General features: G+C 51.9%; 1 protein-coding gene and 1 pseudogene across 1 annotated transcript; both read left to right on the top strand.

Moving 5' to 3' along the window:
* Positions 1 to 795: 795 nt before the first annotated feature.
* On the top strand, positions 796 to 12,673 carry GATAD2B (GATA zinc finger domain containing 2B). The gene is made up of 10 exons (XM_021682029.1): positions 796 to 1,163; positions 4,939 to 5,068; positions 6,535 to 6,666; positions 6,944 to 7,075; positions 7,523 to 7,693; positions 8,188 to 8,503; positions 9,470 to 9,672; positions 10,591 to 10,701; positions 10,857 to 10,974; positions 11,603 to 12,673. Exons 1-10 carry the CDS (start codon positions 829 to 831, stop codon positions 11,734 to 11,736), a joined length of 1,782 nt encoding a protein of 593 aa, XP_021537704.1. The 5' UTR covers positions 796 to 828; the 3' UTR covers positions 11,737 to 12,673.
* Positions 5,823 to 5,988, top strand: LOC123325258 (annotated as a pseudogene).
* Positions 12,674 to 23,426: the final 10,753 nt, after the last annotated feature.

The following is a 23,426-nucleotide window of genomic DNA, read 5'->3' as shown; positions in this document are numbered from 1 at the left end:
TTAAAGCCAAGTATCTTTTTTTTTTCTAAGTGGGCTCCATGCCCAGTGGGCTTGAACTCACGACCCCAAGATCAAGAGTCACCTGCTCTACCAACTGAGCCAGCCGGGCTCCCCCTAAAGCCAAGTATCTTAAGATATTGAGTCTGTGGGCGCCTGGGTGGCTCAGTCATTAGGCGTCTGCCTTCGGTTCAGGTCATGGTCCCAGGGTCCTGGGATCAAGCCCCACATCGGGCTCCCTGCTCCGTGGGAAGCCTGCTTCTCCCTCTCCCACTCCCCCTGCTTGTGTTCCCTCTCTCGCTCGCTCTCTCTGACAAATAAATAAACAAAATCTTTAAAAAAAAAACCAACAACAAACCAACGCATCTGACTTTGAGCATACAGACACAAAAAGCCAGTCACAAAAAAAATGTTTATTTTCTGAGAGATGTAGGCTTTTAATGGACCATCCAGGTGAGTGTAGTGGTGATACAGTTAATCTATAGTAAGGAAGATTTCTCGATTACTAGAAAGTAGTTGAAGTTTACTTTCCACTGCTGAAGTTGAGTGGAGAAATCTCCTTTAGTGTAGGTGTTCTGGGAACAGGTAGAAGGTTAGCTCAGTGACCTTTGAACTTCCATGTATCTATGACTTTTTATTTTTTGAAGTAAGCTCTACACATAATGTGGGGCTTGAACTCACAACCCTGAGATCAGGAGTTGCAGGCTTTACCGACTGAGCCAGCCGGGTGTCCCTATGGTTCTTCTGAGTGCCTCTTCCACTCACCCTAGTTCCTTACAGACTGTTGAAGGGGCTGTGTTCTGATCTCACTTTTATTTTCCTTTCCGTAGGATGGATAGAATGACAGAAGATGCTCTTCGCCTGAACCTGTTGAAGCGAAGCTTGGACCCAGCGGATGAACGAGATGATGTCCTGGCTAAGCGACTCAAAATGGAGGGGCATGAGGCCATGGAACGCCTGAAAATGCTGGCACTGCTTAAACGGAAGGATCTGGCGAATCTTGAGGTGCCACACGAGTTGCCCACCAAGCAGGATGGCAGTGGTGTCAAGGGCTATGAAGAGAAGCTCAATGGGAATCTCAGGCCTCACGGAGACAACAGGACTGCTGGAAGGCCCGGCAAAGAAAACATCAGTGACGAGCCCGTGGATATGAGTGCAAGGCGGAGGTACGGCGCTGTTCAGCTGCCTCCTGCAGTGGGGTCTCCTCCTAAACTAAGCCTGTGAAAATGGGATGAAATCCAGTGAGAGGAGGTGCTTCTTGAAGGAAGACGTATGTGTGCCATTTGGCTTGACCACGAATTCCTCTCACTTCCAAATGAAACTTGGTGCCTCATCTATCTGCTTAGCACAGAGAATCTTACAGTTAACACCCTTAAGATAAAGGTCATTTCTGGATGAAGGAGGCACCATAGAGCTGGAAGTGAGGTGATGCGGGCTTCACTCTTAGGGCCATTTTAGGAAGGCAGCAGACTTTCCTTCAGGTCACCCTGAGAGTTTTAGAATCTGTTTGTTACGGAGTTCCCACTTCTGTTACATCCAAAAGCATGGGCCCAGCTTCTCTTTCATGAACAAGGAAATTGTCTTCATGTGCTAATTCTCTGCATTCTTGCTTTGTGCCACTCTCTTCAACCTCTACATACACAAACATACACACACTTGTGCGTGTACACTCTCACACGCACACGTTTTCACAGGGTTTTTTTCTGGTGCCTGTCAAGGCTGAGTACTTGAAACAGTGAAAGGTACCGGCTGAGGGTGACGACTTCCGGAACAGTGAATCACAGTGTAGACAGCCCTAGCTTTAAGAACATTCAGTTTATTAATAGTTCAGATATAGCTGATAGGGCATGAGAATGATCCTTTAGTGTCCACTTGCCCTTCAGCTGGCCTTGCTGAATTTGTCTATGACTGAAGGAGAAAGGAACAGTTAGAGCCTTACCTGGGATTCTTTCTCTAGCTTTAATGTTTACTTACTATCCCAGGATTATTTTTTTAAACCACACCCTATGAGGGAACATTCTTTTTGGTAATAGTATTTAAAACCCTTAGGAAACTTTAAATAAATTCCCTATTGGTCATAAAAGAGGAGAACAATCCTTGGGTAGCTTGGAAGCTATATGTAGTGTCAGCAGAGTATTATGAAAATAGATTAATTCTGAGATCCTTTGGGGAAAAAAGAAAGCAGATGAATGAGATCATGCCCCTGAGCAACCCACTGCCCATAGCCACCGTCACCTTTTTGGAGCAAGTAATGATCCTACTTGACTGGGGAGGAGGAAGGGGACAAATGTTGGATGGATTCCTCACATCCCAAGTTGGCCCTGAAAAGGCATTTTTCATGGAAACATTGCTATACATTTTGGTGAGATCTCAGTAGTGCTATTAATTGGTATCGTACTAAATAAGTTTTAAAAATTCTATGTTGAAAAGTCAGACTGCCCTGAAAACCCTACCATTGCATTTAATTTTATTTTAGGGATGAACTTTTGAAACTTGATCCTCTGGAAACCGGGAACTGTTTTTAATAGTCTCCAGGAAAAGAGGGTTAATGTAAACTATCTAGATCCCCATTCTACATGGAAAAATAGGCCTCATTGGCCCCTTCCACTCTTCTCCCCTTTCACCAGATATACCGACAGTTATTTACACTTAGCCCCAAGCTTTTTATAAGAATGAACGGGATTGATAGATGGTTCAGCAAGGAGAACAACAGTGTCTTTATCTGGATAAAAGAAGACAATTTAAAAGCAGAAAGAATGAAGAGCCCCTGATATCAATGATAGCCACATCATAATTGCCTAAATTTTTTTTTGCCATCAGTTGGGCAGGTTACAATGTATATGAAATAAGGTGTGTGTGAAACCAGTGCTTGCTTATATTTTGGAAAGCTAGAGAAACATGGCCATTTTCTATTTAGTTGTTTTTACAACTGGAATGAGGATTAGAAGTTACATAGCTTTTGGGAATGTGCCAGTCTGGGTCGTAAGTGAGGTTAGCAACAATTCAGGGTTTTAGTAATCTCCAACAGGTAAAGCTTCATACTTAAGAACACCAAATAATGTAAATCATATATATATTTGGGAAAGTAGCAAAATAATTTCTGTCCCCGGAAAGCTTAATTAATGAGACCAGAACCTCAAGTCAGATGTAAAAAAACAGCTGAAGAATGAAACAAGACTTGACTTGGGTTTTGCCTTGCCTGTGCTGGTCTGATTATATCCAGGAATAAAATATCATTTAGTTAGGGTTGTTCTCAGATACAATTCCTTGATAAATGCTGCTCGGTTCCACAGTCTCCATCCAGGAATGTCTCTACCTGTCTTGTTGCTGGGCAGTCCATCAGCAATGGGTGGCATTCATTTGAGCAAGGAGGAATTCTTAGAGATAATATTGATGCATGTATTCCAGCCAGGACCAGAATGGAAGGAGCTTTGGACTGTTGATGTAAACAAACACCGGGAAACCAAGTAGAATTAGAAATCCACCAGGTCTCAAAATTAGTCATCTGTGTTAGTGTTAGGGATGGGAGACAGGGATGAAGGAATATAGAAATGAAAAATGAAATCACCAGAAAATCAAACACTGTGAGGTCTGACCATCATTCCAGCAACTTGGGGTCAGAGAAAGATGGGCTCTTCTCCCTCTCCTGGCTTCTTTTTCTGTAATCTCACATCCTTAGCTTGCCATCTGTGACCAGTGGTTGTAGGGCAATCCAGACAAATGGAATAGTCCCCAACATAGTCACACATGTCACTCTGTCCCTCTGTTCTATCTTCTCAGCTAAATTTGTTTGATTTTACTAACTCTGTTTTACCCTGTTGAGAAATTGGGTGCTCACCCCATCTAGGCAGGGTGCCCTGTTCAAAAAGTATCTATGTCCCAACAGCTGGGAGAAGAGACCCAGAGAAATGGTAGAGAGGCTCACAGGGCTAAAGCTCTGTGGGTGTTAGGGATTCGAGTTTCATGTTTAAGTTACAACTACAAAATTGCTTTAGATCTGTGTATTCCTAACTACACTGAAGATCTCGAGGAAGTAGGTTCTGGGAAGATATCTTTGAGTTAAGAAATCAGAGAGTTAGAAGATGTGGTCATTGATTTGGGAACCTGAGGCAATTAGAATCTCCAGAATTCAGTGCCATTTTTTATCATCTTAGAAAAACAGGTATGATGCTTTTATGGCTAGCCCCAAAAGACCAAAACTACAATTGTCTAATAAATAAGATTAGGAATACAGGGACCCAGTGTGGAAGATTTAGATTTCAAAGTCGTTTCTAGACAGTTTCTTGCTGAAGGAAGATGCTAAGTGGAAGTCTGGCAAGTAGATGCGTTTTGGAGTTTCAGTCCTCCCGAAGGCTGTAGACTTGGCACTGTCCATTCCTTCAAGCAGCTGACAACAGACCTTCTTTTGCCTTAACTCGTGAAAGGACAGACTACCGTTAGGGTTGTCGTAAAACCTCCTCTTCCGTAAATCCTCGTATAGCCGGGACCATGTTGTTATGGGTATAGTGAGCTTAGGATCCTCGTTAGCACTGTACTGTCTATACCTCAGCTCTCCCGCCTTTGCCCTTCCAGCGAGCGGTTTCCTTCTTGAGCCTCTACGTGACTAATGAGACAACCCAAAGGAGAGTGAGATATAGGGGGAAACATTCAGAATTTTGATTCAGATCGACGTGATAAGAACACTCACCTCTTATTCCCATTTCTGAAGCCAGTCACTGTGTGTGTGTATTGTCCCTACACAAGGAAATTAGATGGAAAGTACTGTGACTGAGGCTTTAGCACCACTTCTCTCTTGGTATTTTCTTCATCCTAGGATTTGAATCCCCTGGGTGAATTGGGACAGACCTAAGTTCCCTTGAGTTTCTTTGTTCAGTAGAAAAAAAGTTTTAACTTTTCTGTGAACCTGCACTGTTGAAATACCTTAATTTTTTTCTTGTCTAGTGAGCCAGACCGAGGAAGGCTGACTCCCTCCCCAGACATCATTGTTTTATCTGATAATGAGGCTTCCAGTCCCCGTTCCAGCTCCCGAATGGAAGAAAGACTCAAAGCAGCCAACCTAGAGATGTTTAAGGTAAAAAAAGAGCGAGAAGAAAGAAAAAACAGTATCTTCATTTTTTGCTCCTCCTATTTTAAGAGTCCCAGTTCTGTGTTTTTATAGTTTACTTTTTTAATCTAAGTAATTACCCATTGATGAAACTTTTTATAAGTGATTCTCAACCTCAAGGGCATGCCCTTTAATTTTTTAATTTTTTAATTTTTTAATTTTTTAAAGATTTATTTATTTTTATTTGAGAGAGAAAGCACAAGTGGGAGAAGGGGCAGAGGGAGAGAGAGAATCTCAGGCAGATTCCCCACTGAATGCAGAGCCCAACACTGGGCTCTTTCTCACGACCCTGAGATCATGACCTGAGCTGAAATCAAGAGTAGGATACTCAACCAACTGAGCCACCCAGATGCCCCTAAAGATTGTTTTTTTAAGATTTTATTTATTTATTTGGCAGAGGGAAAGCACAAGCAGAGGAAGCGACAGGTAGAGGGAGTGGGAGAAGCAGGCTCCCTGCCGAGCAAGGAGCCTGATGTGGGGCTTGATCCCAGGACCCTGGGATCATGACCTGAGCCGAAGGCAGATGCTTAATGACCGACCCACCCAGACGCCCCGCCCCTAAAGATTTTATTTTTAAGTAACCTCTACACCCAACATGGGGCTCGAACCTACAACCCCCAAGATCAAGAGTTACATGTCCCACCTACCTACTGAGCCAGCCAGGCACCCCAAGGGCATGCACTTTTACAGGGAATTAGAGCGGAGTGAAGATAGTTTGACAATCGCTTCTCGGCCTTTTGGCTAAGATCAAGTGTAGAAGATAGTTTGACAAAGCTTATTCAGTATAACTTATCTTTGGAAAATATGAAAACAAAACTTCGTAAGTCACATAAACTCTTGCCTGGAACAACTCTATCCTGGTTCTCATAATATGAAGGGATTCCTCAGTTTTGATGTATATCTAGAAGAAACTTGGCTTAAGAAGATCCAGAAACATTATTTTAAAGGAAAGCAGTGTCGGGTGCCTGGGTGGCTCAGCCGTTAAGCGTCTGCCTTCGGCTCAGGTCATGATCCCGGGGTCCTGTAATGCGAGCCCCGCATCGGGCTCCCTGCTCCGCGGGAAGCCTGCTTCTCCCTCTCCCACTCCCCCTGCTTGTGTTCCCTCCCTCGCTGTGTCTCTGTCTGTCAAATAAATAAATTAAGTATTTTTTAAAAAAGGAAAGCAGTGTCTTCCTGTGGCCATTCTTCTATTTTGCCAGAAATCTGGTTGATTATGATTTATATGTGGTCTCTCCTTTGATTCTGTAAGCATTTTTTGAGCACCTGCTGAATACCAAGTACTGTGCTGGAATCCAGGGACACAAAAATACCAGTCCCAGGGCTGCTTCTGCTTGGTGTGGAAGATGATTTCAGACCGAGAAGAAAAGATCATCTTGCCGGAAGGGACTCTGGCTGGGTGCCTGCTCCCATAGCTAGCCCTCCTGTCTCCTTAGGGGAAAGGTGTGGAGGAACGGCAGCAACTCATCAAGCAGCTGAGGGATGAGCTGCGATTGGAGGAAGCCCGGCTGGTGCTGTTAAAGAAACTGAGGCAGAGCCAGCTACAGAAAGAGAACGTGGTCCAGAAGGTATCACGCCCTAGTAATACGGGTCTGGGTTTGAGAATGGACTCCCCCAGGTAGGTTCAGTTGGGTGGCCCGTTCTTCTCTGGTTCCGTGGTTTTTAGTTTCTAAGAATAGTGATTTTTTTTTTTTTTTTAATCTTAGGCTTTAATCAAGAAAGCCTTGATTCCATTTTTCTCCTTTTTTATTTGGTCAACAGAAGCTTTACTCCAACAAGGAATTTTAAAAGTCTGGGAGTGTTCCAGATTTCTGCCTCTGTTTCATTGTCTTTTCTCTCTCTCAGACCCCAGTTGTGCAGAATGCAGCATCCATTGTTCAGCCGTCTCCTGCCCATGGGGGACAGCAGGGCCTGTCCAAGCTTCCCTCCCGGCCTGGAGCCCAAGGGGTTGAACCACAGAGTCTGAGAACATTACAGGTATGTGACCCGCCTTGGGGTCTTTGTGTCGGAGAGCCCTATCTATCCCATCTCTGGTTTGGGACTTTTGTGACAATTCTAGAAGAACCTGGCCATAGTGGGGATGCTTTTACTCAGTCCTGGGTCCCTCCTGGCATGACTTGGTGTGTGGTACTAGGCGGCATAGTAGGGTGAATAATCCTTATCTTCCCATTGTGGTTTTTCTTATCTGGATGTTTCTAGCTTAGCCCTTTTCCATCTAGGGTTAGATAGCTTATACCAAGGTATAAGGGAATTCCTACCACTGATCAGGATTTACACTGATGGTACATTTATTCCGTAGATCATTAGACAAAATTACCAACTCTGTGTTTCCACTCAGCTGTGTGTTACAGTGTTACCTCATTAGCATTTTGGTGGGGCATTTTACCAGCTGTGACTCCTTCTTTTCCTCTTCTCCCCCTTCAGGGTCACAGTGTCATCCGTTCAGCGACCACTACCACCCTCCCACATATGTTGATGTCTCAGCGTGTTATTGCACCAAACCCAGCCCAGCTACAGGGTCAGCGGGGCCCACCCAAGCCAGGCCTTGTACGCACCACAACACCCAACATGAATCCTGCCATCAACTACCAGCCGGTAAGAGAGCCCTCATGTGGAAACAGAGAAGTCTCTCATTGCTCTCCCTGTTGAAAGGACCATAGTATTTAGGGGTTTCGACAGAGAGAAGCTGTAGGACAACCCAGGGTAGTTTTGGTGGAGCTTGAATTGACAGCACTGGGGAGTTCCCTGAGGACAGGAGTGGACAAAGGGGGTCTGTACAGCAGGGCAGCGGTGAGCCTGACACCTGCCTGGAAGAAGGCAGGGGCCCGGGGAAGAAGAGGCGTAAGGACAGAGGACAGAGAGCATCCCCTTGTTCTCCCTTCAGCAGTCGTCAGTCCTAGCCACTGTCATGCTCCTTTCCTGTGTGCTGGAGCTCTTTTCATTGAGGTTGGACACCTCCTGTCTTTTCCTGAGTTTTGGGAAAGCTAGGCAGTGCAGACGCGGCTCAGATAATGTTCTCCGCCATGAAAGCAAGACTTGGTCCTTGCTCCCACATCCCGTCACTGACCCCTGTGCTCCCTGCATTCCAGCAGTCGAGTTCTTCTGTTCCCTGCCAGCGCACAGCATCCTCTGCCATCTATATGAACCTTGCCTCCCACATCCAGCCAGGGACCGTGAACAGAGTGTCCTCACCACTTCCTAGCCCCAGCGCCATGACCGATGCTGCCAACTCCCAGGCTGCAGCCAAATTGGCTCTTCGCAAACAGCTGGAAAAGACACTCCTGGAGATTCCACCCCCTAAACCTCCCGCTCCCTTGCTTCACTTCCTGCCTAGTGCGGCCAACAGCGAGTTCATCTACATGGTGGGCTTGGAAGAAGTTGTACAGAGTGTCATCGACAGCCAAGGTGAGGCTACTTCCTCTGGCCAGTCTTGTACCTGAGCAAGAGGCTGCCAAGCCTGATTGACAAGGAACCTCTCCTTACTCTTGCCAAACCACCCCTCCTTCGTTATTCAGAGGCTGTTCGGGAGCAACATAGCAGAAACGCTTTTCGTGTGTGTGTGTGGCTTAGGCCTCATATTTTTATTGTATTTTCTGTATGTTGTATAGTTTTTGCAGTATATTGTTCAGTTCTTTTCAGTGGTGCCTAGCATGATGTGTGCGTAATTTGGCGACTAGAACACTTGTTAATGTCCGTGTTTATGTTGCATTGTGCTACGTTATTATGTTCAGTCCCTGCCGTTTGAGTACTTAGAGTTGAGAAAGTAGACTTACTGAAGGACATGACTATGACCACATAAAAGCTGTGAACCAGCCCTGAACCAAACTGTGAAGTATTAACACTAACAGAAGTTACTAAGCCTGAATTTCCAAACATGGGGACTTAGGGGGACACCTGACAGTAGAGGAAAGTGCCTGAAAGTATTGGCTCTAAACAGATCACAAAGTGAGTGATTCAGACACTGATAACTAAAAATTGTGACTGTCTGGGCTGGGGATACGTGCAGTCTGACGTAAAAAGATGCTGTGAAGCAAAAGTGTTGGCGGAGTTGGATGGATCCGGTGTCCTCTGATCTGAATGAAGCAGGTTTCCGTCTCGCTGGTGGACGAGGAAGTCAGGGAGCAGGGGTTCTTGGGCCAGCTTTGTCATGAGCAGCCACGCTTCTCAGACTTGGCTTCCTTGTCTGTAAACGGGGTGCTGTGCTCTGAGTTCCCTAAGGTGACGTTGTTACAATTGAATGAAATAAAAGTATTTTCTAAATTGTAGAGTCTCCTTACTTCAGCAGAATAACCTTCTGAAAAATTGATTTGATGAAGAAACAGGAGGTGGGGAAATGTGAAAGCCCTGATGATTCTTTTTGTTGGCATCTAGGCAAGAGCTGTGCTTCACTCCTGCGGGTTGAACCCTTTGTCTGTGCCCAGTGCCGCACAGATTTCACCCCCCACTGGAAGCAGGAGAAGAATGGTAAGATTCTGTGTGAGCAGTGTATGACCTCCAATCAGAAGAAGGCTCTGAAGGCTGAACACACCAACCGGCTGAAAAATGCTTTTGTTAAAGCCCTACAGCAGGAACAGGTAAGAATTCTGACTTCTCACCAGCCACCTGCTCAGGTTGGGTTTTCCCAAAAGGTGGTTCTTTCTAGTTTAGTGGAGTTGTCTATGTGATCCCCACAGTCCCCGACGACCTAGGCTCCTGGTGCCTCAAGGCCCAGGTTCCCTGTTTGTCTGCTTACCGTTCTGTCTTCCCATTTCCATTTGTCTGTTTCTGGTTGGGCAAGAGCGCAACGACAGAGTGGTCCGGGGTGGGGAGGGACAGAAGGCTGAGATGTGGCTTTCCATCCCTAGTGGCACCAAAGAAGTCCCTCCATTCACTCAACTTCATTTCCTCCTCAATCAAATGGATTTTGGCGGGAGGGATTTATACCTGAACCTCTTGGAGAGACAGAATCTCTCTAGTCCGTGTTTGGCAAGGGAATGACAGTGGAGGGAGTGAACTGTGACATGGCCCAGGGAAGAGGAGTGGCGCGGAGTGAGCAGACCTGCCCTGTAGTGTTAGCGGAGTGAGAACACCTGGGAGAGGGGAAGATGTGTTGGGAGGCTTGGATCCTTCTCCTCTATCCCGTCTCCACCCCACCACTCATCAGACCCCTTTGGGTAGCATCACGGATCTTCTGGAAAATGGGTAGACAAGAGTCAAAACTAAAACCTCAGTAAACTCGTCGGCATTCAGCGCTTCAGTCAGCTGGTTGCCACCACCCAGACCTCTCCTGCCCGCGTCTGAGCACCAGCTTTTCTGGACAGACGGAGCCCCGAATCAGCGAAGCAGTGTTGGCTGCTTGTGCCCAGAGATCTTAGCGCACCTACCCCACCCAACTCTTGCCTTTTCCATATCCCTCCTCCTCGCTGGCAACGTTAGAGATAAGAAGACCTCTAGGTTTTCTGGGTAGGAAATGGAGTACTGTCCTGCCAAGTTGACCTGATGACTCCCGACAGGAAATTGAACAGCGACTCCAGCAGCAGGCAGCCCTCTCCCCCACTGCGGCTCCAGCCGTGTCCAGTGTCAGTAAACAAGACACCATAATGAGACATCATACGCTTCGGCAGGTGAGGTTCTCTGGGACGGCTCGTCAGCCGTTGGTCCCATCTTGTCCTTTTTCGGTGGGAAGTCATTCTGCACTTCTGGGCTCCCATACCCTTCCCTCCCCCTTGTCCCTTCGGTGGCGGCAACATTGTGATCCGCCGTCTGCTCGCCGTTGCAGGCTCCCCAGCCCCAGAGCAGCCTCCAGCGTGGCATACCCACCTCTGCCCGTTCCATGCTTTCCAACTTTGCGCAGGCGCCCCAGCTCTCTGTGCCCGGTGGCCTCCTCGGGATGCCAGGTAAGAAGGGCTGATGGGACCAGCTCCCTGGGCGAACAGCTGCTTCTTCTGTTTCTGCTCTCTCTTTAGACCCCCTCCCTTCACTCTGTTATTTGGCAAGTGTTGGCTAAATTCATAATACATTCAAGACACAGCACACTAGGGTTTTGGTAGTGGAAATGGCCCAGTCCCTGCCATTACCGGTTCGCTGTCTGGTGCGCCCTGTTGGTGGGCGTGTGGTTGCTGATCTCTTGGCGAGAAGAGCAGGGTGCTGTTTGAATGATGGAGGGATGCTTCTTCACAGTCGGCAGCCCCAAACCCAGAGCAGATTCCGTGAGTGCATCTCTTTGCCTTGGTTAATGCCCTCTCACCACTGTTCCCTCTGACTGTCCCATCCCATCAAGACTGTGCTTATTACACTCCTGATAGGACCGAAGTGTCAAGAAGACCTCGTTCCCTAAAGCTGGGGTGCAGAGGGGCAGTTGACCGCTGACATAGAGCTTGGCTGAGTCTGGACAGGTGCACACGGCGTCTGCTGCCTCCTCCCCAGCTCCAGCTCTGCGCCCCTGGCTGGCGCAGTCCAGAGGGTTCCGCCTCTTCTAACGCCTGCCCCCCACCCACCCACCCTGCTTTTGTCTCCTGGGTCCAGGTGTCAACATCGCATACTTGAACACCGGCATTGGAGGACACAAAGCTCCCAGTTTGGCAGACCGGCAGCGGGAGTACCTTTTAGACATGATCCCTCCCCGGTCTATAGCGCAGTCCATCAGCGGGCAGAAATAACGCCCGTCCACTCGCGCTGCCCAGCCTCGAACCCTTCACCCCTCCTCTCCCATCGCCCCCAACTTCCGTCGCATGCAGTGCCTGTGCCGGTGCCCACCACGGAGAACAGAGACGCAGAGACACAGACAGCAGACACCGCCCTAGAGGCCCACAGGACGCGCCGGCCCCGCCGCCCCCCTCCCTCTCTCACCGCTGCGGTCCTGCTGCCTCATCTTCTCTGCGGTTTCCACTCACAGTGAGGTGCTCCTCGCCTCCGGTGGAGGTCGGAGTGAGGTCCTGGGGAGACATCTAAGCCCTCTGACGCGTGTTTCTGAAGTTTTTATGCTATAATTATTGTCATTTTTAATGATGTTGTGTGTCCTCCCTTTGTTCAGTGGACGGTTAAACCTTTTTATTTTCCCTCAATATTTTTCTTTTTCTCTTTTGTCTTTTTTTTTTTTTTTTTTTTTAAACACAGATGATATTCAGATAAATGACAGGAGCATTGCAGGGGGCTCCCCAACGGGACAGGACTGGGAGTGTTGGGGGCAGAAATTTTTAATGCACTTAACCTGGGGTGGGGTGTTGGCATCAAACAGGACGTCAGCCCTGGGTGTCTCTGGTCTGGACAGTCTGGGAGGCAGTGTTCAGCTGAAGTTGGGCTCTGAGAATGAGGGGAAAGATCCTGGAGGGAGAAGCTTTAATCCACAGAGAAGGGGACAGGGACATATGAGGACAAGCCAAGAGGAACGGAGGCTGGTCTTGGCCTCCTGGATGCTCTCCTGGTCCCAGTGGAGGTGGAAGTCTCTTCCAGGTCAACTAGCCCAAAATTATTTCATCTTATTTTCTTTGTAAAATTCTGCCCCTCCCCCCTGCCTTTTTAATCCTGATCTGCTCCTGGCAAGAGGGAAGCGCAGCCCCGTTGTAACCGTGTCCTAGAAGTGAGACAGAGGAGGGAAGAGATGGACTGGGGGTGGGGGCGGAGAGACGGAGGGCTTTGTCTGCCAGCAGGTGAGACCCCATCTGTCTTTCCCTCCACCCTGGGTGCCAGGTGCCAGGAGGGGAGGGCAGGGAGGCCTGACCAGCCTGGAGTCCGGCACTGAGTGCAGCACCAACTGCCCAGAACCAGACACCTCTCGTTAAAACCAGCTCTGCACCTCTGTGCAAAGTAGCTGTTGTCGCCCCCCCAACCCCCAGAACTCTCTTAATTTTCCTTTGTGTTGTTTTCAGCTTTTTCTTAAGCGCTACTAGTGTAGAGAATGAACTGAATTGTGCAATGTTGCTGTTCTGGGGTCAGGGGAGGTTAGCACCCCATCTATCTGCCCACACCCTGGGGACGGGGGGCGGGGACCAGGCTGGTTTGAGGTAAGGGAAGCCCCTTCAGGGTGGGGGTTCCTGCTCTCCTGTAATGTTCACTCACCTGCCTGTGCAGCTCTAGAAGCTGCCAGAGTGCGGGGAAGAGGGGAAGGGTTACTCAGAGCAGAGAGCTGTGAAGACTGGAGTTTGCCCTTGAAAGCCACCTGGAAAAATTCTCCCACTTTTATGTTGGAAATCAAATAACTTTTTTAAAGTAAGAAGGCACTTTTAAAATTCACACACACACACAAACTGCACACCCTCCCCATAAAGTTTGGGGGTTGGGGGGGGTGGAGAAGGAGTTGGGATCAGGCTCAGTAACCCCCTCTCCGTACCCCAGAGCCCTGCGGGCCTCCCTGGGTTTTTTCTTTCCTCCCTTCCCCCAAATTCATTGAGCACTTAATAAAGGAGCAGAGATACACCCTGTGTCTGGGCTCCCCCAGTGGTGAAGTGATCTGAAGCTAGATGCTAGTAACAGATAATGATGGGGCTGTTCGGAGTATTTTCCAGGGGGAATATGGTACCCCTGACTGTAAGTGGTGGGAGAGGGAGGGGGGTTATGAAACTGGGTCTGGGATTATTTTAAAATTATATATATATATATAAAGATATATTCTTACATCTTTTCTTTACCCTCTGTGCTTTGAAAGCACTGGATAAATCGTTTGGTTTTGCTTTTCTCTCTTCCACAAATTTGGAAGCTTCTCCTCCTCCCCCCCCCCCCCCCCGCCCAAGTCATCTTGCCTTGTGGCATGTCTGTCTAGCCTCTTCCACCCCGCCCACCATGATGAAGTGCCATTTCTGTTATGTCTCCCCTCCCCCAGCTCGGAGGTACCAGGTGCCCAAGCCTGTCACTTGAGATTAAAAGTAAGGAACAGAGAATGTGCAATACCGTCTGGTTGGGGCCGTCCCTGCCCTGAGCTGAGCCTCCTCCCTGGGAGCCAGGCCACCTTTGAATGGGGTTTGGAAGTAGGATGTGTAGACAAGAGGGGAGTAATGGGGAAGGAATGCCCAGCCGAGTGCCTGCCAGGGTGCTGAGGTAATGGGGGTGGACGGAGGACAGGGGGAGCCTTCCCTGCTTCTGTCCCCTCAGGCTCAGTTGCATAGAGGCTGCTTATTGACTAGTATAGCTCCGTGACCCTTTGCTCAATCGCTGAGGTTTGATTTCTTATCCCTCCTCCCCATTTTCATACCCTTCCCTGGGATTCGTGATGGGGGTGAGTTTTCCTTAATCATGGTGAATTATTAGCCTTCCACCTCCTCCCTTGCTCCCCACCCCCATCCTTCTGTCTTCCTTATTTCTCTAGGTTTTCATCACTGACCACCTCGTGTCCCTCCGAGTCTCTTGTTGCTCTCCATCCCCCGGCTGGGCCTGTAGACACTAAACCTCATGCCTAAAGATGGGAGGAAAGACACTCTGTTCAGAGTTATCCTCTCCCCCAGAGCTCTGAAGCTCAGGGGACGACTAGAGTCAGGACCCCCCTGGTTCTTCCTGGCTTCCTCCGTATCCAGAGGTTCTCCAAGTAGTTGTTTATGGACAGTGGCTTACTCCCTAGACGCCCGAAACGAGTAGATGAGCAGGAAAGCTTGGGTAAAGCTGAGGGACAGAGGTCCTCATTTGTCAATTTTTTTTTTAATTTTTAATTTTCATTTTCTATTTTTGTCATTTGACCACAGCATCTGGACTTTCTCCATCCCTGGAATAAGTATTTTTCCACATTTTTGGATGTATGTATGGTAGACAATTTTTTTTTTAAGACACAAAGATAAATGTTTTCCTGCTTTGGTTACCTTTCCTTTCCCCTTTAAAAGGACTTAGCTCTAGAGCCGCTTTGTAAAGATGCTTCTTGGTATTTTACTTTTGTCCCTTTCCCCAAGCACTCCTTCCCCCTAACCCTCCTCTCCACACCCCACCCCACCCGGCCCTAGGCTCCCCTGCCCTCCAACAAGACCTTCATTAGCTTATGATACTTGCTGCCGAGATGTTATAACAAGGACTCATTCGTGTATATAAGCTATTTCTTGATCCATTTAAAAGGAATTGTACATTGTGTAGAAAAAAAAAAAAACCTGAAAAAGAGAAAAAAAAGCCCTCGCCATGGATATTGTGAAACTGTGTTACGTCATTTTGTAATGTGCCGTTTGTGTATGATCCGTGCAAAAGGGTTTCTGGGGAAGGGGCGGGGGTAGGGAGGCAGGGCTGTGGAGGGTGGGGCGGGGAGTGGGCCGGGCCCAGCACACTGAGACTGGCGGCTGCTCCAGCCCCATCCCTCCTTAGAGATGCCACCTCCCCCACCACCCACCCCTAATTTGTGCCTTGCCTCCCGCCCTGGAGTAGCCCTCCGGGTCACCAGCACTGCCTTGGCAGAGCCCACTCCCTACCCGAACCTGCCCCCCTCCCTACACCCCAGCATTAGGTGGATACTGTGGGGAAGTGCTGGGGGGTCGGGAGGTAGCCGAGGAATGGGGCAGTTCCCGGGGGCATTGAAACCAAGTATTATTATGAATTGTAACTGTATTTGCACTGTTTTTTTTCCTCTGATTGCATCAGCATATATACAATATACCTATATAACAAAATTCAGTGTCAAGCTTTCTTATGCAAGGGATCTCCCCCACCCCGCCCCCCCAAAAAAGAACCTAGTTCCACGGGTCTTTGAGAGTAGATCATCAGGGGTGATAGAAGGAAAGGATTTTAACAAGTCATCCTAAGAAAGCCTCACGGACGGAGCCACGTGTATCTGCACACGGTTTTCGGCTTCGTAAATTGGGGTGAGGTGGTTCCCCGTGAAAGCCAGAGCTCCTGGTCTGGGCCGTGGAGAGTGGAGTGCTGCAGCACGCGGGGTGGGGGTGGCAGCACCGTCCGGGAGACCGGGGGTCTGGCCCCAGGCTCTCCCACTAACTTGCTTTGTGACCTTCGGTAGAGTTCATCTTCCGGGTCTCCGTTTTCTTACTTGCGAAGTGACAGGGGCGATCACCTGGCCACCACGTGTAAAATTCGACCTTATGCTTCCTTCCTCACCTGCAAAACAACAGCTTGAGGTGGGGAAGGTGTGGGGCTGAAGATGCAGGGAGGACACCTACGTGTTGAGGTGCAGTGTGTGCGACCGGGCCCATGAGGGCTGCCAGGCCCCTGCCATTACTTTGGTTTTGGGAGAGGCGGCAGAGTGATGTCTGGACATCAGGAGGCCTGTGACTGCTTTGCCCTCAGACCCACAGGGCTCCCCGGGGTGCTTGAGCGGTGGTGCCCGGCTGGCGGTCTAGTCACGCACACCCTTGTGGGCTGCAGGGTGCAGAACTTGCCCATCTTCTTGGCGACAGCGTAGCGGAGCTCAGATGCACCCCAGTTCCTGTGCCCTTCAGAACTCACGCCAGCCCTTGTGGGGGCTCCCCACAGCCTGGCTGAGGCTCCCACACTCCAGGCTCCCGGCCGGGGAAGCCTGGAGAGCATCTGGGAAGGTGGCCGAGGCCTGGCGAAGGCTGGGGCAGAGGGGTTGGGGCGGGAGCGGGGCTGGGGCGGGACGGGCCTCTCTGAGTGGGGGTGGGGGGGCAAGACCCTTTTGCACAGGCCCTAAGTTTCCTTTTTTTAACTCATTCTGATTTTCTGCATTGTGTTTGGAAATTGAAATGAAAAAACCAAGACCAACGGAAACTGGTTTTCAAAAAGGCAAATACACTCCCATCTGTTTCAGATGCTGCTGAGCATTTCAGCAGTAACAGATTCAAGTAATAAGCTAATTTTTGGAGAAAGGATTAAAAGAAAAAACTTTGTAATATTTATCACTTGCAAGCTATGTTTAATAAAGAAAGGAATGGTTTCTAAACTTCCCTGTGGCTCGTGCTTTAGTCCTGGCAGGCATGGGGGCGGCAGTTTGGCGGGGGCGTTCCAGGGGTGATTGGGGGAGGAGCTCTGCCTGTGCCCCCTACAGGGACGGGGTAGCTCTGGGTGCCCCCTTTCCTGCCAGTGGTTATTGACACCTTCATGTGGAGCTGGTGTTCTAGAAGCCACTGACCTGGTGACGGAGGGTCTGACACTGTTGGGAAGGAGGCTGGGTCCCCAGCTGTCCTTGGTCCTTCCCATCATACTGCTCCCATCTCTCCTGGTCACTGGACCCTCCGTAATGTGCTGGTTTCCGGGGTGGCGACCTTCGGAGCACCTACACTGCCCTGCGGCAGCTCCCTCATCGACACACAGCGTCCCCCGAGTTCTCCTTCCAACCCAGAATATTGACCAGATCCTAATTTTTTTCCATTTGGCTTTTTATTTCCAACAGAGCACTTCGGTCAGGTCCACCCAGAGGACAGGATGTTGAAGTTTGGGGCTATTTGGTTTTTTTTCTTTTAACTATGCACTTAAATTTAAATCCAATTAACATACTATGTATTATTAGTTTCAGAGCTAGAGTTCAGTGATTCATCACTTAATGTACAACACCCGGTGCGCATCCCATCCCGTGTCCTCCTTAATGCCCATCACCCAGGGACCGTACCCCCCACCCCCTCCCCTCCAGCAGCCCTCCGTTTGGTTCCCTACAGTTAAGAGTCTCTCATGGTTTGTCTCCCTCTCTCTGATTTCGTCTTGTTTTATTTTTGCCTCCCTTCCCCTGTGATCCTGTTTTGTTTCTTAAATTTCACACCGCACTCAACACCCAAAGAACAAATAATCCAGTCAAGGAATTGGGCAGAAGACATGAACAGACATTTCTCCGAAGAACACATACAAATGGCCTACAGACACATGAAAAAGTGCTCCACGTGAGACTCGGCATCAGGGAAATGCAAATGAAACCCACCGTGAGATCCCACCTCAAACCAGTCAGAATGGCTAAAACTAACAAGTCAGGAAACGACAGGTATTGGCGGGGATGCGGAGAAAGTTTGGGGCTGTTCTTAACCCCTGGGTCCCCTGCCACACGTCTGGTCTAAACCGGCCCGTCCCTTCTGCAGAAGGCGCAGACGCGCCGCGGCAGGACCAGCCTTGCCGAGGTCTTGCCATCATTCTGCATTCTGCAGGGGCACAGAGAGAGGCAGGGTTCAGGGTCCTCCTCTAAACCCTGGGTTTTCCTTCCTCCAAGATCCTCCCTCCTTCGGTACCGTACAGGATAGCCATGGAGGGCCATTCTGGGGCTTTGGCTTCGGGGTGTGGTAGGGCTGGGTGAGGCGGGACAGCGGGGCCCTGGGTGCCACAGGCGGGCAGAGAGCGGAGGGGAGGAGGACGTGCTCTTCAACACCTGCATTCGAGGGGCACCGAGGGGTGGGGTGCTCCACAGCCTCTCTGCTCTCTCCACGAAGGATTCACAGCCACCACAGGCCCAACGCCAGCCGCTGTCTCCTCTCAAAAATAGAAATCAAACGGGGAGGAGTGCTCTGCCGCCCACAGCGGGGCCAGGGCTGTGGATCTGGAAAGAGGGAGATGGCTGTTCGGTTGCTCAGAGAAGCAGCTCCCGTCAGCTCAGATGTTCAGGACGTTCGTGGTGTTGGGACAAAGGGGCAGGGAGCTCCCTTTGCCCACCTGCCCACTCAAGACTATGAGAAGTGCAGGCTGCCTGTCCCTGGGGCAGAGCTCAGCTTGGGCACAAGGAGGCCGATATCAGACTAGGGGTTCTGGCCATGAGGTAGAGGTGAGCCCCTTGCCCTGCTCCCCGCCTAGGAGAGACCCCTAAAACTATACATCTTTGGGTAGGTTCATATTTGGATCAAGAGCATATCCTGGATGGGGTTATGAGGCAGGTGTAAGTGTCAGGGATGACTCCCAGCTGAGCTTGGTTTAATCTGAGGCTCTTTAGTGTGTTGGGGAGAATGACATTTCCTGAGGAGGAGAGAGGAACAAAGAAACCACACGGTCTTCTCTCCCTCTGTGGTCAGGCCTGCACTTCCGTGGAGAGGAGCGGAGGGACCCGGGGTTCTTTCCAGACTCTAGGGTGACGGGACAGGTGAGGTATTCTCTGGTGGGCCAGTTGGTGCCATCGGGGGGGAGCCTGCTTGGAGAGCCCTAGGCTAAGGGACGCTGTCCCAGCCACGGTCAGGCCTCAGCGCCGGGCCTCAAGCACACCACTTGCCCCACCCACGCCTCTCCGGTGAACCCCCCTCACCTGCAGGATGAGTGCAGTCTTCTCTCCCTGGAGCCTGGCCTCAGCGGTCCCCAGTGCGGTCGGAGGCAGGCGGAGGCAGTGCCGAGGAGCACCCTTGGGACCCTGTCTGCAGAGCAGGCTGCCCGGATAGGGACCTGCCTGGGGCCTCCCTCCGGCTTAGCACACTCCCCGTGGGCAGAGGGCGCAGGTGGCAGCCGCCTGGCTCTGGCCCGCTTCTGCCCCCTGTCCTCTGCCTGGGCGGGGCACGCTCTCTGCCCACCAGGCCGGCCCTGCTCCGCAGCTCTGGGAGGGGCGGCCGGCTCTGCCTCTCTGCTCTGCCTCTCTGCTCTGCGGCCCCCGGCCACAGTATGCGGATGGTCTCCTAGCAGCTTTGCAGGTGCTGTGGGCAGCAGGGCCGCAAGGCCCGCGGGGACACCACAGCCCCAGGCAGCGGGGGGCTCCCATCCCGACTGCAGGAGCACCCAGCCTTGAACTCTGGACACAGTGCCGTCCGTCAAAGCCCAGCCCCTCCGCCTCCCTGAAGACTGACCTCCGTGGGTCCTATGGGAGGGGCCTGCTGTGCCCCGGCCTGCCACCCTCTCACTGGACCCCACCTCACGCAAGGAGACAGCTGCTGGGACCCTGCCCGTAGCCACTGAATGCCTGGAGCTGGATCTCACACAGGGAGCAGGACGCGGGGAAGGCCGCAGGCTTTTCTGGGCTGCAAAGCTCAGTGCCTGGCGAAGGACACGGAGAAGGGGGCCAGGGGGCCGAAGAAGGGTCAGGGCCTCACCCAGGTCTGTGCAGAGGAAAGGGTGACACTGTGAGGCAGGAGCAGGGGTCCCTCGAAACAAGCAGGTGGGGGAAGGGTTTGAGGCCGTGGATGGGCCCCTGGCTGGGTGGCAGCCGCTGGGAGGCCTGCACGCCAGTGCCACTGAGCACGTCGGTGGAGAAGCCTAGGGCGGCGGAAGCTGCAGAGGACATGGTATGAGCCGGTCTGCGGGGCTGGGGAGGCTGCCACCCACCGCGGCCCATGGTGGAGGCGTCCCTGGAGGCGGAGTCCCGGCTGGCACCCTCCGCTGAGGAGGCCCGCACGTGGGTGGAGTCGGTTGTGGTGGGCTCCAGGCTGGAGGAGACATACTCAAAGCTGCCTTCGCCCACGGCCTCGTGGAGCTCTGGGCCAGCTGTCTCTGAGGAGCAGAGCGGCTTGGCAGCTTAGCACCCCTCTTCCTCAACACAAACAGCCCCCACTCCACAAAGGGGGCATGAAGCCCCTCCTGGTGCCTGGCTGGGCCAGCCAGGTCTCCACCGAGAGCAGGGAAGGGGCTGCAGAAATTGGAGCTAGGATGAGAAGGGGCACCGGGCATGAGGAGACACCAGGGAGCCACAGACCCAGAAGCCCAGCAAGGGCCCAGCCAGGTCTGGGGATCGCAAGGAGTGGAAGGAACTTGCCCAGGGGTACCACCCATCAGGCGCAGGGGTCGCCAGGGATTCCTGGCTGCCACCCACACCCCACCTCCCACAGGCCGGAGGTTCGGCACATAGCCAATAATGTCCCTGTTGGGGGGCAGGTGGTTCCCAGGACACTGGAATGACAGAGATGGAGAGGGCCATCCCCTGCAGCCCCCTTGGGGCAGGGGGTTGCCCTGGGTCCCCTGTCACAGCCAGATGGGAGCCTGCGCTGTTCCCGGCCACGCATTGGTAGATGGCCTTGTCCTCCTCTGAGAGCCCCGCCAGCATCAATGTGCTAGGGAAAGACATGGCAGCCAGGGGCTCCTTCCTGCCAAGCCCCCTGCCCCGGTTAGGTGGCCCTAAGGAGGGGACTTTCTCTCTCAGACACCGCAGACCTGTCCAGGAGCAGGACCCGCCCCCTGTGTGTGGGTCTTACCTACAGCGGAGCTGCCTGGGGGTGCACTTGCCGGGGCTTTGTGGGGACTTTAGAGGGAGGTAGTGTGTTTGGTGTTTGGTGTAGGTGGGCACACGTGCCTGGGGTGGCTAAGGCACCCACTTTGCGCGGGGGTGGGACACAGGAACCTGGGGCACGTGTTGTCGTGGGCCAGCCGAGTGTTTTCCCCAGGACTCAGCACCTTCCCATCAGGGACGCCCCGGGCCACGCAGGTGAACATGGCAGTGCTGCCTGGAGGCTTGAACAAGGACCGTGGCCACTGGACAAACCGGGGGTGGGGGGTGGCGGGGAGGCAGAGGGGAGGGCAGTGCTGGGCCAAGGGGTGGACGGCACCGTAAGGCCCTGCGTCTTGTCCCCTCCTGCCCTCCCTCTCCCCCACGCAGGTTCCCATGCGGGGAGAGGGAGCCCAGGGCCCTCCCCTCCCGGCCTCAGGACTCACCAGCAGGACGCTCTGTGCCATGCGCTGGACACAGGTGCCCGGCCGATTGGCAGCACAGACATAGATGCCCCAGTGCTGGACAGACCCTTCAGAAATCATGAGGTTCCCGGTGCCCAGGACTTGGATAAGCCCCCCACCGATGGAGCGGCCATCTGCGGAGAGGCCGGGGGTCAGGGCTGGGAGAGGGCCAAGGGCTGAGGGCTCTGGGGGGGGCGGCTGCATACCCAGCAGCTTCGGGAGATGAGCGGCTGTGGGTGGCCAGGGTCAACGCACTCCAGCCACCGTCTGATGCGCAGCGGGCGTCAGGTCCTGAGGCCCGGACAGGATCTGAGGCTCCTGCAGCAGCCGTGGGGATCCCACTGTGAGGTGCAAACAGCAAGCAGGGAGTGAAGCAGAACTGGACCACTCTGTGCCCAGTCCACCCTGCTGCTCCCAGCCCTCGAGGGACCAGGCCTCAGAGCGGTGCTGGGCAGCTGGGCCTCGTTCCTGGTTCATGGATAGAGAAGACGGCTCGCCCAGGTATTGTGCTGGGAAAACCAGCGCTGAGGTTCAACAGGTGGGGGGGAGAGGGACGGCTAAGCGCGCCTCCCCCCCCCACCAGCCCCAGATGGCTCTCCCCGGGCTGGCAGGAGACCCTCCCTCAGGAAGCAAGCCAGGCCCTCCTGAGAACTCAGTGATGTCCCAACTGCTCAGGAGGGATGTAAACATGTTTGAAACTCACTGCCATTTGGGTTTAAACCATGTCTTTATACCACCCTCTGCCATTTTATTAGGTGATTCAGCAAATCAGTGGGGGCTGCTGTGAGCCCCGTCCTCACCCTGGAACATGGCTACGAACTTGCAGAAAATGCACCTTTGTTTTCCCTCACCTGGTCACCCCATTCCTATTTTGTACTTTTTAATTTATGCAACTTTGTAACATATCTTAAACCCTTTCATAAATGTCCTTTCTTAAGAAAGTCTCATACACGGGGCGTCTGTGTGGCTCAGTCGTTAAGCGTCTGCCTTCGGCTCAGGTCATGATCCCAGGGTCCTGGGATCGAGCCCCGCATCGGGCTCCCTGCTCCGCGGGAAGCCTGCTTCTCCCTCTCCCACTCCCCCTGCTTGTGTTCTCTCTCTCGCTGTGTCTCTCTCTGTCAAATAAATAAAATCTTAAAAGAAAAGAAAAAGTCTCATACAAAATTTTGTCTCTCTAAAGTGAAAGTTGAGTCTCAAGAACTGGTATAAAGTCTTACACACCTTTAAATACTCCTTGAGACCTAGAATAGTTTTCCCTTTCTTCCTCCCTCTCTTTCCCTCCCTCCTTTCCTCCTCCCTCCTTCCCTCCTTTCTTTCCTTCATCCATCTATCCCACAACTAGATATCGAGGACCTATTCCAGGCCAGGCACCCCTCAAATTGCCTCTCACGATCTCTCGTTCAGGCGAGACCATCCAATGTCCTGGCCTTGGCCACGGAGGCTGTGCTCCTTCTGGTCACGCTGTTCGTGGAGGCAGAGCCCGGACCCCAGGAGACACTGCAGCCCCCGCCTGAGCCCTTGCACCTGCCAAGACTTGTGCTGTGACCCCTGCCCACATCTAATCCTCATTGCAGACTGTGAGGCAAGTGCTTTTATTTCTCCAAGCTTACAGAGGAGAGAAAACCAGCGTCAGAGAGGGAAAGTAACTTGTCCGATGGCAGAGGGACTAGCCGGAAAGGGGCTGAGACTGGGTCCTGGAAGGGTCCACAGCGGGCAGCACACCCTCCCGCCGCTCTGAGCTGGAAGTTTGGGAAGCCCCCTCCCCCTGCTGCCTCTCAAGTGCAAGGCCTGCCCCAGGGGAGTGTGTGAGCAGCAGGGAATAGTCTGGGGCCTCGGTCCTCAGCTCCTGCCCCTGGGGAAGGGTCCACACTGACTCCAGCTCCTTTCCTGAACTTTCCCAACAGGTGCCTCCTCCTGCTGA

The sequence above is a fragment of the Neomonachus schauinslandi genome, chromosome 6 (genome assembly GCF_002201575.2).
Source record: "Neomonachus schauinslandi chromosome 6, ASM220157v2, whole genome shotgun sequence".
NCBI classification, from domain to species: Eukaryota; Metazoa; Chordata; class Mammalia; order Carnivora; family Phocidae; genus Neomonachus; species Neomonachus schauinslandi.
Note: the sequence above shows the minus strand (reverse complement) of the source record. Positions and strands in the feature narration are given on the sequence as shown.